This window comes from Engraulis encrasicolus, chromosome 24 (assembly GCF_034702125.1).
Source record: "Engraulis encrasicolus isolate BLACKSEA-1 chromosome 24, IST_EnEncr_1.0, whole genome shotgun sequence".
Classification (NCBI taxonomy): Eukaryota; Metazoa; Chordata; class Actinopteri; order Clupeiformes; family Engraulidae; genus Engraulis; species Engraulis encrasicolus.
Window position 1 is genome coordinate 39,940,999 of NC_085880.1, and position 13,605 is coordinate 39,954,603.

At 39.6% G+C, this 13,605-nt stretch overlaps 1 protein-coding gene and 1 long non-coding RNA gene across 3 annotated transcripts in view; both read right to left on the minus strand.

The window, feature by feature from the left end:
* The window catches only part of ttc27 (tetratricopeptide repeat domain 27), a 291,191-nt gene extending 288,743 nt beyond the window's left edge, over positions 1 to 2,448 (minus strand). Inside the window, exon 1 of one of the 2 annotated variants that reach the window (XM_063191498.1) lies at positions 2,013 to 2,445. In XM_063191498.1, coding sequence (XP_063047568.1) covers positions 2,013 to 2,103 — 91 coding nt within the window. In that variant the 5' untranslated portion in view covers positions 2,104 to 2,445. Of the gene's footprint in view, positions 1 to 2,012 lie in introns of both variants that reach the window. The other variant, XM_063191499.1, reaches the window with a different exon arrangement.
* A 9,161-nt stretch (positions 2,449 to 11,609) lies between these two features.
* Positions 11,610 to 12,913, minus strand: LOC134440859 (uncharacterized). The gene is made up of 3 exons (XR_010033041.1): positions 12,835 to 12,913; positions 12,228 to 12,264; positions 11,610 to 12,116 (listed from the first exon to the last, which is right to left on the minus strand). It is a non-coding gene; the product is annotated as an uncharacterized LOC134440859 (long non-coding RNA).
* Between the last annotated feature and the right edge of the window lie 692 nt (positions 12,914 to 13,605).

Consider the following 13,605-nt stretch of genomic DNA (forward strand, 5'->3'; position numbering starts at 1 on the left):
TGTGGCTCTGCAGTGAACTAACCAATCTTTGACACACAGCCTCAGCCTCAGCCTCACACGGCAATATTGTTTTCCAAAATTATATATGAAGACAAAATGAATTATGAACTTTGCGCAAGAATGCATAGCTGGAGCACGGCTTCAATCGAGCCAAATCCCAAATCAGGTCAACTCAAATCAAATCAAATGACAATGATAAACTGGACCTCCAACACCACAGGACAGAACGCTTGGTAACAAAGATAGTGAGACTGAGCTGCAATGTCACAATGCACAAATGTTGTCGATGCTTTCATGTTGTTGTCTATTGTTATTCATGGATTTGACAACTCTGTCGTTTTAACAGTACCATTAATATGAGTACAGCCACTTAACTTTTAGAGAGAGACAGAGACAGAGAGAGAGAGAGAGAGAGAGAAAGAGAGAGAGAGAGATGAAACGATGCAGAGGCTGGTGGAGGAGGACAGGATGAAGAGAGTGAAGCTAAAACTGGCATTTACTTTGCTCTTTTAAACAGACAGATCTAAAGCCTGATTAGTTTAGTGAGGTGCATTGGAAAAGACAATTTTACACAATGATACAAGTCTTCACATGCATCATGCATCAAGGTTAAGGAATTGCATGAATGCATGCTTGCTGTAATTGTTCTGAGTATATTCCAAACAGTAATTATTTTTGATGTCATGGGTTTGTCTATGAAGCTGATAAGGAAATCACCATCACAGTGTTTATTCTTATATAATAATATAATAACGTACACAAGTCGACACTAGAGCAGGCAGTTTGCCCACGTAATTACATCCTTCTAACAGATAACGGCCAAATTAGATCGAGAGGATAAAATTGATACTTCACACTGACCGCAGCTGAACTGAAAGCATCGACGTCTTTCATTGAACGAGACCTCCAAATAAGAGTGCATACATCTGAAACAGAATTCACGTAACCTGCGATGGCACTAAACAACGTGTTCATCTATCGTACACGACCTGTCAGACGCCCCAAATAGCTGAATAAGCACAGCGCAGCTTTCACATCAAAGCGGAGGAATCACATTCTCAACATTTATGGATTTTGCGTTAATGAGCAATAACTTCAAAGCAAGGCGTCGAACAAATCCACATTTACAAAAAAAATATCGTGTCAATACTAACGAAGAGTCAGCCAAAGTCACTCGACATTGTTTGGAGACGGCGCCCTACCGAACTGTAACGTACCATTGTAGTAGTGGAAAAAATATTGAGCCGACTGTAAAAGCTTTCGTCAGAAGAACGCGTAGAAGCTACCTCGGGACGCAATCTATTGCGAAAAACGGGTGATGTCACTGTACCTACAATAAGATCAGATGAAAATTGTGGGGTTTTAAGTCGGCTCAGGTACTCCGATCAATCCCTCATTCGTAGCGAGGACTCATTAACAGTGACAATATCCGTCCCATAACCAGAATATGTACAGGACATCATAGTAATCCATGACAACTTCTCTACAAACAACTTCGTTATTCAACGCTGCGTGCCATTCAACGCATGGGATGATTGACAATTTACCTTACGCACATGTTTGACATCGCAGCACTTGCGCATAGATATCATCATCACTATCAAGTGACGTCGTTAGCATGCATTTCCCAACCACGAATATCAAGTTAAGCATACCGTTGTCGTCTTACCAGAAAAAGTCAAGCTGAAGCGAAGTTACAAGCCGATTCTCCACCAGTCTCTACCATTGCGTGCACACCGTGCCACTGCCCCTGGCTGTCAGTAAAATAGTCTGCTAGTTAGCCGGCTAGCTCTAGTCTAGTCGGCAGCATCAGGCTAGCCTGCTATCCTAGCATGCAAAATGGTCTGAGTGATAAACTATCCCGCGAGACGAATCTGAAATGTCCCAACCCATTTCGTGTTCTACAACTCAAATAAATATACATTTGACACAAAGACCACACGGCTTACATTGACTTCCACTAGAGGAGCACGAGTCCTCCACTAATTACCGTACCGCTCATCATCACTTACCTGCAGTGCTGAAAATATTCTGCTTCCATTCCGTTTTCTCTGTGTCGGAGAGAAAGCCTCGCAGTAGTGGAACCTCTACGTCCCGCACCATTCTTGTTGACGTGTGACGTGAATACCCCCAAACGCTACACTACACACGGGCAGGATCAAAATGTTTTAAACTTTAAATATTGCCCCCTGCCCCTACTGCGTACTGTACTGTGGGTACCGCTGCTGTTCCGCCTATGAGAGAAGCTGTTTATTTCAACCCATGTGCTGCAAGCGGCACCAGTGAGCAGCCATGACAGAAGCGCATTGCACTGTGGGTAGCTTGATGAAGTCGATGGGAGATGCACGGGCGACAGAAAGGATTTTTGGCAGGCAGCATCCTTTCACTTGTCAGAACTATGGTTAAAAGGCTTTGATATTCGACACAGACTATCCGTGTGGATATATGTTCTTTCTCGGTGCCCTTATAGCAATAAATATTAACCCTGTATATGCACGCATTATTACGCCATAAAAAAATACTTTTTTATTGGGGTGGGGGCAGTGGCGGAACAATTGCACACAGGGCCCCAGGGCAAAATACTTATCGGGCCCCCTATATGGCCTGACAAGATCACAATTGGGCCCCCACCACCAATGCAAGAGTGCCCTGGGCCCAGGGGCAAATGCCCTGCTCGCCCTCCCTACAGCTCCGGCCCTGGGTGGGGGGGTTTGCCAAATGAAAAAGATGAAAAGGCATGACTGATGAGCTTGATCTACACTGTAATAAATTGCCAGATCCATATTTAGGCCTAGGCTATTAGGCTACAGTTCTTTTTGCGAAAGTAACTAAAGTAGAGCAAAAGTAGTGTAATGCAGTGTTTCTCAACCTTTTTTATGCGAGGCACCCTTTCAAATCATGAAAAATTTCAAGGCACCCCAAACCAACAAGCCGTAACATGGCATTGCATCCGATACCACACAAGCTTAGAAAAGTAACACATTTGGAGACGTCATACGACCTACGTTCAAAGTTGCAGCTGACTGGGGCGACCTAGGCCTATATTTAGGCCTACTTTATTGTGCGTAAATGGCAGATGAAAGAGTCCACTGACTAGCATTAACTTATCAAATTTAGACAAATATGTATTATATTACATAATTTATTTATCAGCCACGTTTCCGCGGCACCCCAGGGTGCCCCGACACCCCTGTTGAGAAACACTGGTGTGATGCCTTACATTTTAAATATAGTAATAGGCCTATTGTAGCCTAGTGTAAGGGATTATTTTGAAGAGACAGTAACATGTCATCAGTAATGCATTACAGTTTTTGAGTAACTTGCCCAACACTGCTGTTGAGAAGAAACAAGTGGTACATCTAGGGTGACCAGACGTCCCGGTTTGACCGGGACAGTCCCGGTTTGGAGTTGTGTGTCCCAGGTCCCGAGCAAACCCTCACGGGACACAAATATGTCCTGGTTTTCGCCACCCACTACATTGCACCATGTCTATCAGGGTAAATATATGGAAAAGATTACATGTTTACCTGCCACAGTTAATGGCAGTCAGTGCTTGTATAGAAAGTCTGAAGGAGTCAGTTGCGATTTGTCATTCCTTCCTCTAAAATTGATCAGAATGCAGGAAATTGCATCTAAAAAAATACAAATTTTCCTGGGGGAGGACCCTCAGACCCTCCCGCCAAATATTGTCCTTCAGTCACTCACGAAGTGTCCCGGTTTCAGACTACAAAAATCTGGTCACCCTATACATCACATGTGCCATAGCTGATTGGTATAGAGCAAGGATGTCGAACTCAGGCCCGGGGGCCAAATTGGACCCCTGGAGCCATTTTATTTGGCCCGCGAGATCATTTCAAATGTGTATTACAGTTTGCCCACATACACCATAATTGTATAGTATTAATACTTGAACATGAAAATGTGTATATTATGAGTGGGCCCAGGCCATTGAAACAGCTCACACTCAAATGCAACAGAATGTGCAGACACATTTGAACTATGATGGGAATCTGTTTAAACATGAGCAATTTCAGTCAATTTTTGTAAATACATATATATACTGAATATATTGAGTTTGGCCCACGACTTTGCTCCAGATTTTGACGATGCCGATTTGAGTTTGACACCCCTGGTATAGAGAAAAGAGCAACCAAAGTCAAAAAAAGAAATAAGTGTCCAAAAGTGTCTGCAACTGTCCATGAGTCTCAAAACGTTACTGTGCATAGTCCAGAAAAGGGTCAGAGTGAAGTAGAGAGTAGAGTAGATAGTGTTTCGGAGAAGGGAGTACATCCATCATATTTTATGGGACACATTTAAGAAATTTCTTTTCTTTATTCTATTGTGTTTTTTTCTTTGTTTGTTTGTTTAGTATGTGCCTTGGGTTTGGGGTTGTGTTTATGTTAAAAACTAAAAAACTTAAATGAAGAAATGTTTTGGGTTTTTTTAACTTGAAGAAATTTCACTTTGACACAATGAAAACTAGCCAGCGTACAACTTGTATAAACAACTTAATGTTTGCTGAAATTAATTCAAAATACAGCCATTAATGGGGCACTGTGGCGCAGCGCGCTAAGCCCCCCACATTTGGGCTTGCATGCCCATGGGGACCCCGGTACGAGTCCAGCCGGGGTCATTTCCCAGTTCTACCCCAAATCTCTCTCCAGCTCATTTCCTGTCTCCTCTCACACTATCCTGTCATAATAAAGGCCCAAAAAGCCCAGAAAACATAAATAAATAAATAAAAAATACAGCCATTAATGTCTCAAAATGTACCTCTCAAAAGTGAGTACACCCTACAGTATGTAGGCTATCTTCATCTTTTTTGACTATGGATTGCTGGTCTGTGGTCAGATTGTGCACATAGGCTAAATACATTTGTTTTAGATCGAAACAGAAAAGTTTTAGGGACTACTGGAAAACAGTAAGGGCCTACAATGGGCTAATTTTGGGGACAGTTCTAATTTGGAGCCTAGGTTTGCATCCCCTTTACTTTATGTGCAATTGTGACGGAGGTCATCTTGCACCTGTTCACCCCCCTCGGGGATCGAACGTGCGACCTCGTCAACTACAACGGTTCGGCAATGGGAGACACAGTACGATACCGCTGGGCCAAGAGACTAGTCTCTCGGCCCAACGGCACGAGACTGTCGGAGGGAGGTTTACCAACGTTCCACGCCAACTCTGTGCTAGTTAGCCTCCGTTACACACTTACAGTAGAAATGTTCATCTGTAGCATATAGGGGTGGGCAAACATGAAAATCTTTAATCGCATTAACTCAATGACTTTCTGTGATTAATCGCGATTAATCGCGATTAATCGCATAGCGCACAAGACCCAAACATAATAATAATAAATGATAAATTAAATAAATAATAAATTAAATAAAAATATTTAGTAAATTAATCAAATAAAATGATTAATAATAATTTGCATATCTACTGTGTTTATCTACTGTGTAACCTATGTAGGTCTAATATAATATTCCACAATAGAAATGTAGGCTATTTGCCAACCTATCAGTCTAATTTATACTGTATAGTAGGCTATATGCCTATCCAATGTAGGCCTAATGAAACAAATGATTGCATACAATTTTACATTAGGGCTATTTAACACTAGAACTACCACGGAGGGGTCAATTGACCTTTTTACCTAAAAGCCCCACAAGAGGGTCATTTGACCCTTTGGACCCCCTGCGGACACTCCTTTTGTTGTGGAAATGTGGCTGTTAGCAGCTCACAGCTGTCACTTGAGACACAGAGTGTGTGTGTGTGTGTGTGTGTGTGTGTGTGTGTGTGTGTGTGTGTGTGTGTGTGTGTGTGTGTGTGTGTGTGTGTGTGTGTGTGTGTGTGTGTGTGTGTGTTAGTGTGTGTGTGTGTGTGTGGATCATTTCCAATGTCTGTTGAGTGCTGTATCTCTGCATCTTCGTTCCTTGGAGAGGAGCTTCTTTCACCACAAAATTCTTGAGGGAAATGAAGCAGTAGTCCAGGTTGCAGTCACATGAGTCGTTATGGTCACATGGCATGGGAGATTCACACGTTACAGTTTTTCTCGATTGGTTTGGCTAATTTCTCGAAACTGAGATGACATTCTCAAAACAACACGGACAAATCCCCAAACCAATTTGCAATTTCCCAAAACAGAATGGCATTTTTCATTGCTTTCATCAGATATCAAATGCTTTGTACATGTCTCAAATGTTTAGTACATCTCTGCAGATGGATATGTACAAATACCCTTCAGTTGACACATTCAGCATACATTTAGCACACTTTCCAAATAAATTGACCTTGCTTATCTAAACGAATTAGACAATTCTCAGTCTAGGTTGCCCTCTCCAAAACACGTCAGCATTATTTCATTGTGTAAGTCATCATATGCAAAGTGGTCTACGCAATTCCCAAAACAGTCAAAGACATCATATTTTAAGAATTTCATTACATAGTAAATCCATGACAGTGTTCAACAGGTCAGATGGTATTGTAACTTTACTAGTTAGTAGAAAATAATTTTACAATTTTACTCTGTTATTTGGCTAATTTCATGACATTTTTTCAAACGACATTCTGTTTTGAACAATTGCTAGTTGCTTTGGCATTTATCCATGTTATTTTGAGAACGTTATCTCTGTTTTGAGAAATGAGCCAAACCCATGAGAAACCTGTGATATATGGGCATTACTTTCTGTATATGAATTTACAGTAAAGAAAGTTACTGATAAATGTCCTTGGTAAATTATCTGTGTTGTCAAACTTCAATGGTTTCACTCACTTTTTCATTTCTATACATAGTCGAAATCTGTTAGCTGAACGTAGATAAAACACCTAACCATTTTGACTGGCAGTGCTTACACAATGGCAAAGGGACAATGTATTTTGGGGGTACTGATGATATATGTGGGGAAGAAATTTAGTTTTGACACATGGGTAAACTGTTTTTTGGGGTGATATGAGCGAGTGATGAGGATCCATGTAGTTATGCTGAACCATCCAGTTTATTTTGACAGAAGGACTAAATGAATGCAAATGAGCCAAAGCAATTGAGAAGGATCTATGCAATTTTGATGGTACTGACTATTTATATGTGAGACGGTTTAGTGCTGATGCAAGAATGAGGTGTTTTGGGAGGTATATGACATTTTGCTAGTTATCTGAACTGTTGTGCAGAAGTGTAAGAATGCTTGGCCAAATGACCCAATGGTTATATGTCATCTCAGTTTCAAGAAATGAGCCAAACCAATCGAGAAAAACTGTAATTCAACCATTATCTGGTTGCAGTCATATGATTCGTCATGATCACATGGGACATTCACACATTCATTGATGACTTATATGAAGAAAATGTGCTGACATGTTTTCAGGACAACCATTACACTGAGAATCAACCAATTGGGATAGATCAGCAAGGTACATTCATTTGAAAATTCTACTAAATGTAAGCTGATTGTGTTAACTGTAGGATACTTGTACTGTACATAACCATTTGCAAGGATGTACTAAATGATTGAGACATGTACAAAAGCATTTGAAATTTGATGAAAGCAATGATGAATGCCATTCTGTTGTGAGGAACTGCAAATTAGTTTTGGGATTTGTCCATGTTTTGAGAATGACATCTCAGTTTCAAGAAATGAGCCAAACCAATGAAGAAAAACTGTGCCACACTGTCCGCCAAACTGTGCTATCTGTCTTTGCTGCTGATATCTTCATGCAAGTTGCTATTTACCTGTGGTGATTTTGGAGGCTGACAGCCCTTGGGAAGAAGCTGTCTGTCCCTGTTTGTCTTGGCTGTTAGCACTGTAAGGTGTGACCCCCTCACCCCTCACCCCACACACGGCCCCTAACAGCCTCATTACCATAACAAAACGAGTGATTAGTGTATTAGGTAAAAGCCGCCGGGTCAAATGACCCCTCTCTGGTACTTCTAGGTAGGCAGAAAAATCCTGGTAGTTCTAGTGTTAAGATTGTAGGCTACTGAAACTGATATATTATAAATTAGAAACTCAAATTAGGATGGTCTATGGGCCTACAATAAGAAAAAAAAACTTGTCACTTTAAAAAACAGGCAAAAGGCAGGCGTGCGTCTGTGAGATAGTTAACGCACCGTTAACGCGTTAATGTTGCCCAGCCCTATAGCATTGTATACAATCCAACACACACAGCTAATTTGGTGCCCATGAATAATCATTATCCAGGGATTCTTGAGAGATGGGACAAAACATGTCCGGGAGATAAAACTCATGTTTGTGCTTAAAATGTAATTAAAAATTGCAACAAAATTAGCTGGAATGATAGAAGAAGAAGTTTTGTACACTAAAATGTGATGTCATATTTATATAGTTTTATTTTTGCTATTTTACACGTTGCATTGTGTCATCAGTACCTTCAAAACCCCATGTCCGAAAGCAAGATTTAGAATTTGACAATACCTTAATAATTGGTTAAAATGAAATATAACAAACATCATATAGCTACAGTCATCAAGCATTTTGGATAGTTAATCAATCTACATGTATGTACAAAGTTTTATAAACATTTTTATATACTTTTTAAACTATTGAACATGTGTCCGGACTTTTAGTCATCACCGTAAGATTTTTTTAAAATACCAAAAAATTTACCATTATTGTGGTCAGCTCACACCCTAAGCAGCCCGTTACCACTTCCTGTTTGGTATACATGCCATGGAGACACTGTTCTGTTAAGGTCACATTTAATATTTGATTTTATCAATGCATCTTTAGGAAGACCACCTATGTCACAACCATAATGTGTCAACACCATAATGCATAAAAATAAGGGTTATTTCAGTATTTTGTATAATAAAAGCTTAGAATAACTTTATTGGCAAGTCCTTAAGCTACTGCTGATGTACCAGATGATTTCTGTTAGAAAATCATGTGTTATTATCATAGGCGTGCACAGATAGACACGTGGTGTTGCTTGGGCAACACCAAGTTGCCTTTAACAGACAAAAGTGCCCTTTTGAAAGTTCGGTTTTTATTTTTATTTTTAATTATTTTATTCCTTAAATGTAGGGTTAACGCTGTATTCGATGTTCCCATCATCATTTAGACATAATTGTCAATTAAAATCGCGTGATAATAATGCCCCAAAATGCATCATGCCCCCTCCAACGGCACACATCTCTCCCTTTGTCAACGTGAGCGCGCTTGAGAACTGACAGATTCGGAAGCGCGTTGCACAGGCAGCAGTGTGGCGGGCAGCCCCACATGCCGTTCTCCCCTCCAGCCAGGTAACAGTCAATAGCCTATGATGTTGAAAGTTGCGTGTGACTTTGGAAGTGATCGAAAGAGAGCCCTGGCTTTCATAATGAGACTTTGCAAATTGTGCATTTAGGCCCTATCAAATCTACCGCAGAAGAGGTAGCCTAGCCAATGTCAACAATTGACACGTGTAACATGATTGCAAAAGACATTATATTAGCTTAATGAATCCAGAAGTTGCTCAAACAGTTTCAGGTCTAAAGATTAACAGAATGTTTGGGAAACAGCAAGAGGATCCATGTATGTTTGGGAAACGTTGGCCTCCTGATGAACTATGCAAAGCACCAAATCACATTTGTGACAGACGGCATGGAACAGAACAGCGGTCACGGCCAGGGAGGAAAAAAAGGTTGTGCGTAAATTCCAGCAAATCTGCCACTTATAGCCTTCTGCACAGCACAGCAATCAAAGCAGGGTGCACACAGCAATGTCTTATGTGGGGGGAAACAGGTAGGCTATAGAGGATTGTGCTTGACACCTCCAGAAAAGTGTAGCCTACACGGATAAAACCTCCGACCCAAAGAAGCAGTTTTCACTCACAATACCCGTGTAGCCTAATAGACTGAATCCTTTTGACAACGTCTTGAAATGAGAGTTAAGCTTTAATATTCGTTTTAACAGTTTGGAAACACACATGTCTGTGCACGCCAGTGGTTATTATGAAAAGTAGGTTTATTGGTCAACTCCGTAAGAGTCAACACCATAACATTTTCTTATGGAGTTGACATGCAAAATCTTATGGAGTTGACAAATTCACCAAAAACTGCTCAATATGCTAATATTATATTCTTTTCAAACGTAGAAACAGGAGGAAAAGTTACTTTAGGATATTATATGTATATTAAGGTGCATATAATGCATATAACTACATAGTTTTTCGATATATGGACAAAAAAGTTAAAACTAAAGTTTAATTCAAAACAAATAAACTTTTTAAAAAGAGAAGCTTAAGAATATAACAAAACTACAAAATAAACTGTGAAAAAACATTTAGCACTAAATAGGCTCCAAAAATCAGACCAGTTTGTCAACTCCGTCAGTTTTTCTGTCAACTCTGTAAGATTTTCGTCAGCTTTTTCAGGTGTTTTTGTAATATTTTGGGGAAAAAGCTAATTCTTTAATTATTATTTTTTTGTTTAGGCAATAAAGGGTCAGTAGGCCTACATCTATACCACTTTAGGTGTTCTCCTCATGGTTGCAAAATAAAAGATAAAGTCTGAAAATGCCAATTTTTCGAACTCTGTGTGTTAATAACAGTCTTAAATTAATATTGAAATGCAGAGCTCTTTTCCAAAATGAGATATATCCATTTTATAGAATGTTGGGAAATTGACATTTTTGTATTGGGGATTCCATTGAAATGCATTGAGAAATGCATTTTTAAAGAGTTTTAAAAGTATGTTCTCAAAACATTTGAATGACCAGAATTCACACATAGATGATAGGACTCCTTAACATTCAATTCCAATATTAAAATGCAAAATGTGGATATAGCGTTTTGGAAAAGAGCTCTTCAAATATATATATTACATATTATTGTACATCAAGGTAACTAAGTATCATTACAATACAAATCAGAGCTAAAGATTCTTGTTGGACTATTATAATAATTTAATTATGTACTTTTCTTGTGTCTGACGGAGTTGACGAAAATCTAGGTATGAAGGTAAACATGTTAATTTGTTAAAAATGCCTTTTTACCTGGAGCCTGTATTTTTACATGCCTGAAAACTACACATCTTTATGTACATGAATATATAACCATCAACAACATATTTTGCATTTTCAAAATCAGGTTTTCAAAACTCGTTTTGTCCCATCTCTCAAGAATCCCTGTATCAACATCAAGTGTAAATATTTTTTTTCCACTTCACGTTCTAGGTCTGTGGGACTTTGTTCATTTCTGGTGCCCCCAAGTTGGTGCCCCTAGGAGACCGCCTTGTCTGCCTGCCTACCGGCCCTGGCTAATTTGGAAAGTAGACACTGCCATTTTACTTCTTGATCTTCAGGATGTATACATGGGTGTTTTTTGTTTTGGTTACAAATACGGTGTTGTGAGGAGGGGCAAGACACTGGCAGCCAACCGCGTGAACTAATTTTTTGATCGACAGCAGTTTCCAACAATCGGAAGTTGAGTTGTGCACAGTCAGGATCATACAGCCAGGGGAAAACAAACATTTAGAACCCATCTATTGCCCAACAGAAAGAAAACAGTACAGTAGCATATAGCGCAGGAGATGAACGATCAGGAAACACATGAGCAAAAGTGCAGCAATGAGTCATGATAATTGAATTTATTTAGGACATATTTTGACAACAGCTGTTTCAGTCATCATTATTTATTCAGATATAGGCATCTCTGCAGAGTTTAACACATAGTCCTAACTGCCTTCAGATTCTGACTGGGATCATTGTGGAACTACTTCTGCAACAGGAGGGAACCAGAGAAGGTAATAGTGTTGGAGGTAAAATCTGCACAAGCATATCCTGAGTCTTGGCTCACAGTGACCTTATCATTCTGTACTAACAAAGCCATGTAGGTGCATGTGGTAACATCTGTGTGATAAAAGGCTAATTGAGAACCACATTGTACTTTTCGGACTCCATTGACCCACAGCCACCAGACACTGTTGTCGTCACCTCTGCCGCTCTGGGTTGTGAAGGAAAACTGGTAGATTCCATTAACTGGGGCGGTGAAAGTGCCAGTGGCCGTGCTGTATGCACATCCCTCATTCAGAGAGACATCAGAGTAAAGGATGGGGTCCAAGCGGCAACTAATTGAAGATGGATATGAAGCATAGAAGTGGACAGCTTTGGGATCTGAAGTTACTGTAAAAAGAAACGTTTCAAACCATGTCAACATCTTAGAAACCATGCAGAGCAGCCAAGGTTGTGGATAAAGAAAGTAAGCTTGAGTATCAATAAGTGACAAGATTTTACCTGAACATGCAGCAGTATAAGTGGGCTCCACAGTATCCTGGTTTGAAAATCAGAGATTGAAATGGGCATGCTAAATTATTTTATCTTAAAGGGGTATGCCACTATTTGGGGGCTTAATACAGTTAAAAGAGTTAGCCAGGGTTTATAAAGGTGGTAAAGTGTCTTATTTTTCATGGTAGCCCCTTAATGCGCGCCGTACCTCCAGTGGCACGCTGTAATAGTCACTGAAATGTAACTACCATAGCACTACAATACTATGATACAACTCAGGCCCTTTAGTAATGCACCAAGACTTAGTCATTACCATACTGGTAACAGCAAATTTATAAAGCCGCGCCTTAAGGGGTTAAGCATTGTAGCATGCTACACGAATCCATTGACTTTCACTAGCTTAGCGACATATTCCCTCTTTTAACTTGTCTTACAGCAAGACAACGCTTAACATGAAAAATAAGACACTTGACCACCTTTATAAACCCTGGCCAACGATTTTAACTGTATTAAGCCCCAAAATAGTGGCATACCCCTTTAACAAGTTCATTGTAATGTATGTTTCACTAGCCTACATCTAGACTAATATAAAAAGAATGTAATTTGCCATACTTACTTTGGAAGGGATCGGTGTGCCATAGCATAGTTGTATGAGGTGAATAACCACAAGTAAAGCTTGAGTTCTGGGCTCCATGTACACTTAATAAAATGTGAGAATTGAGCGTTAATAATAGCAACATGTCATGTCATATACAAAGAACATATTTCACACACACAGGAAAACCAAAACATTTAATTTAAATATAGGCCTATTCACAATACCTGTTAACCTCTGTTGCCAATATGTGAACTCCTTTTTAAAAATGCCTGAGCTGACTGCAGAAGTCAAGATTAGCTTGGCCTTAAATACAGAAATTCATGCTTAACATAGGTGGGGTCAGAGTAGGCTGTCAAGCAAGCTTAGATTAGACAGATAAATTGTCTTTATTCAAATGACACCAATGTACATTGAATAAAGACCTTTAATCCTAGCCTAAGATTGCCTTGATAATGAAAAAGATTTTCTCACTTCCTCCTTCCGTGATCTACAAACCTTGGACAAAGAAGCTGACCCTTTTTTTATGGATCTAGGACTTGGTACATAGGTGAATATTTTTTAAAACATATATTTTTAAATCCATTTACAAAAGGCTCAAACAGATGCACAAACCGTATTCCAAAAAGTTGGAACACATGGGGGTGCAGGTAAATTGGACCATCAAGTAAATTGGAGCATCACGTAAATTGGGCTGCATAAGCATTGGATGTCTCATCTCTTTTAATTCTACTGACCAATCACCACAAATCTATTCGAATTGTTGCAAAATTACTACTCAGACATAAATCA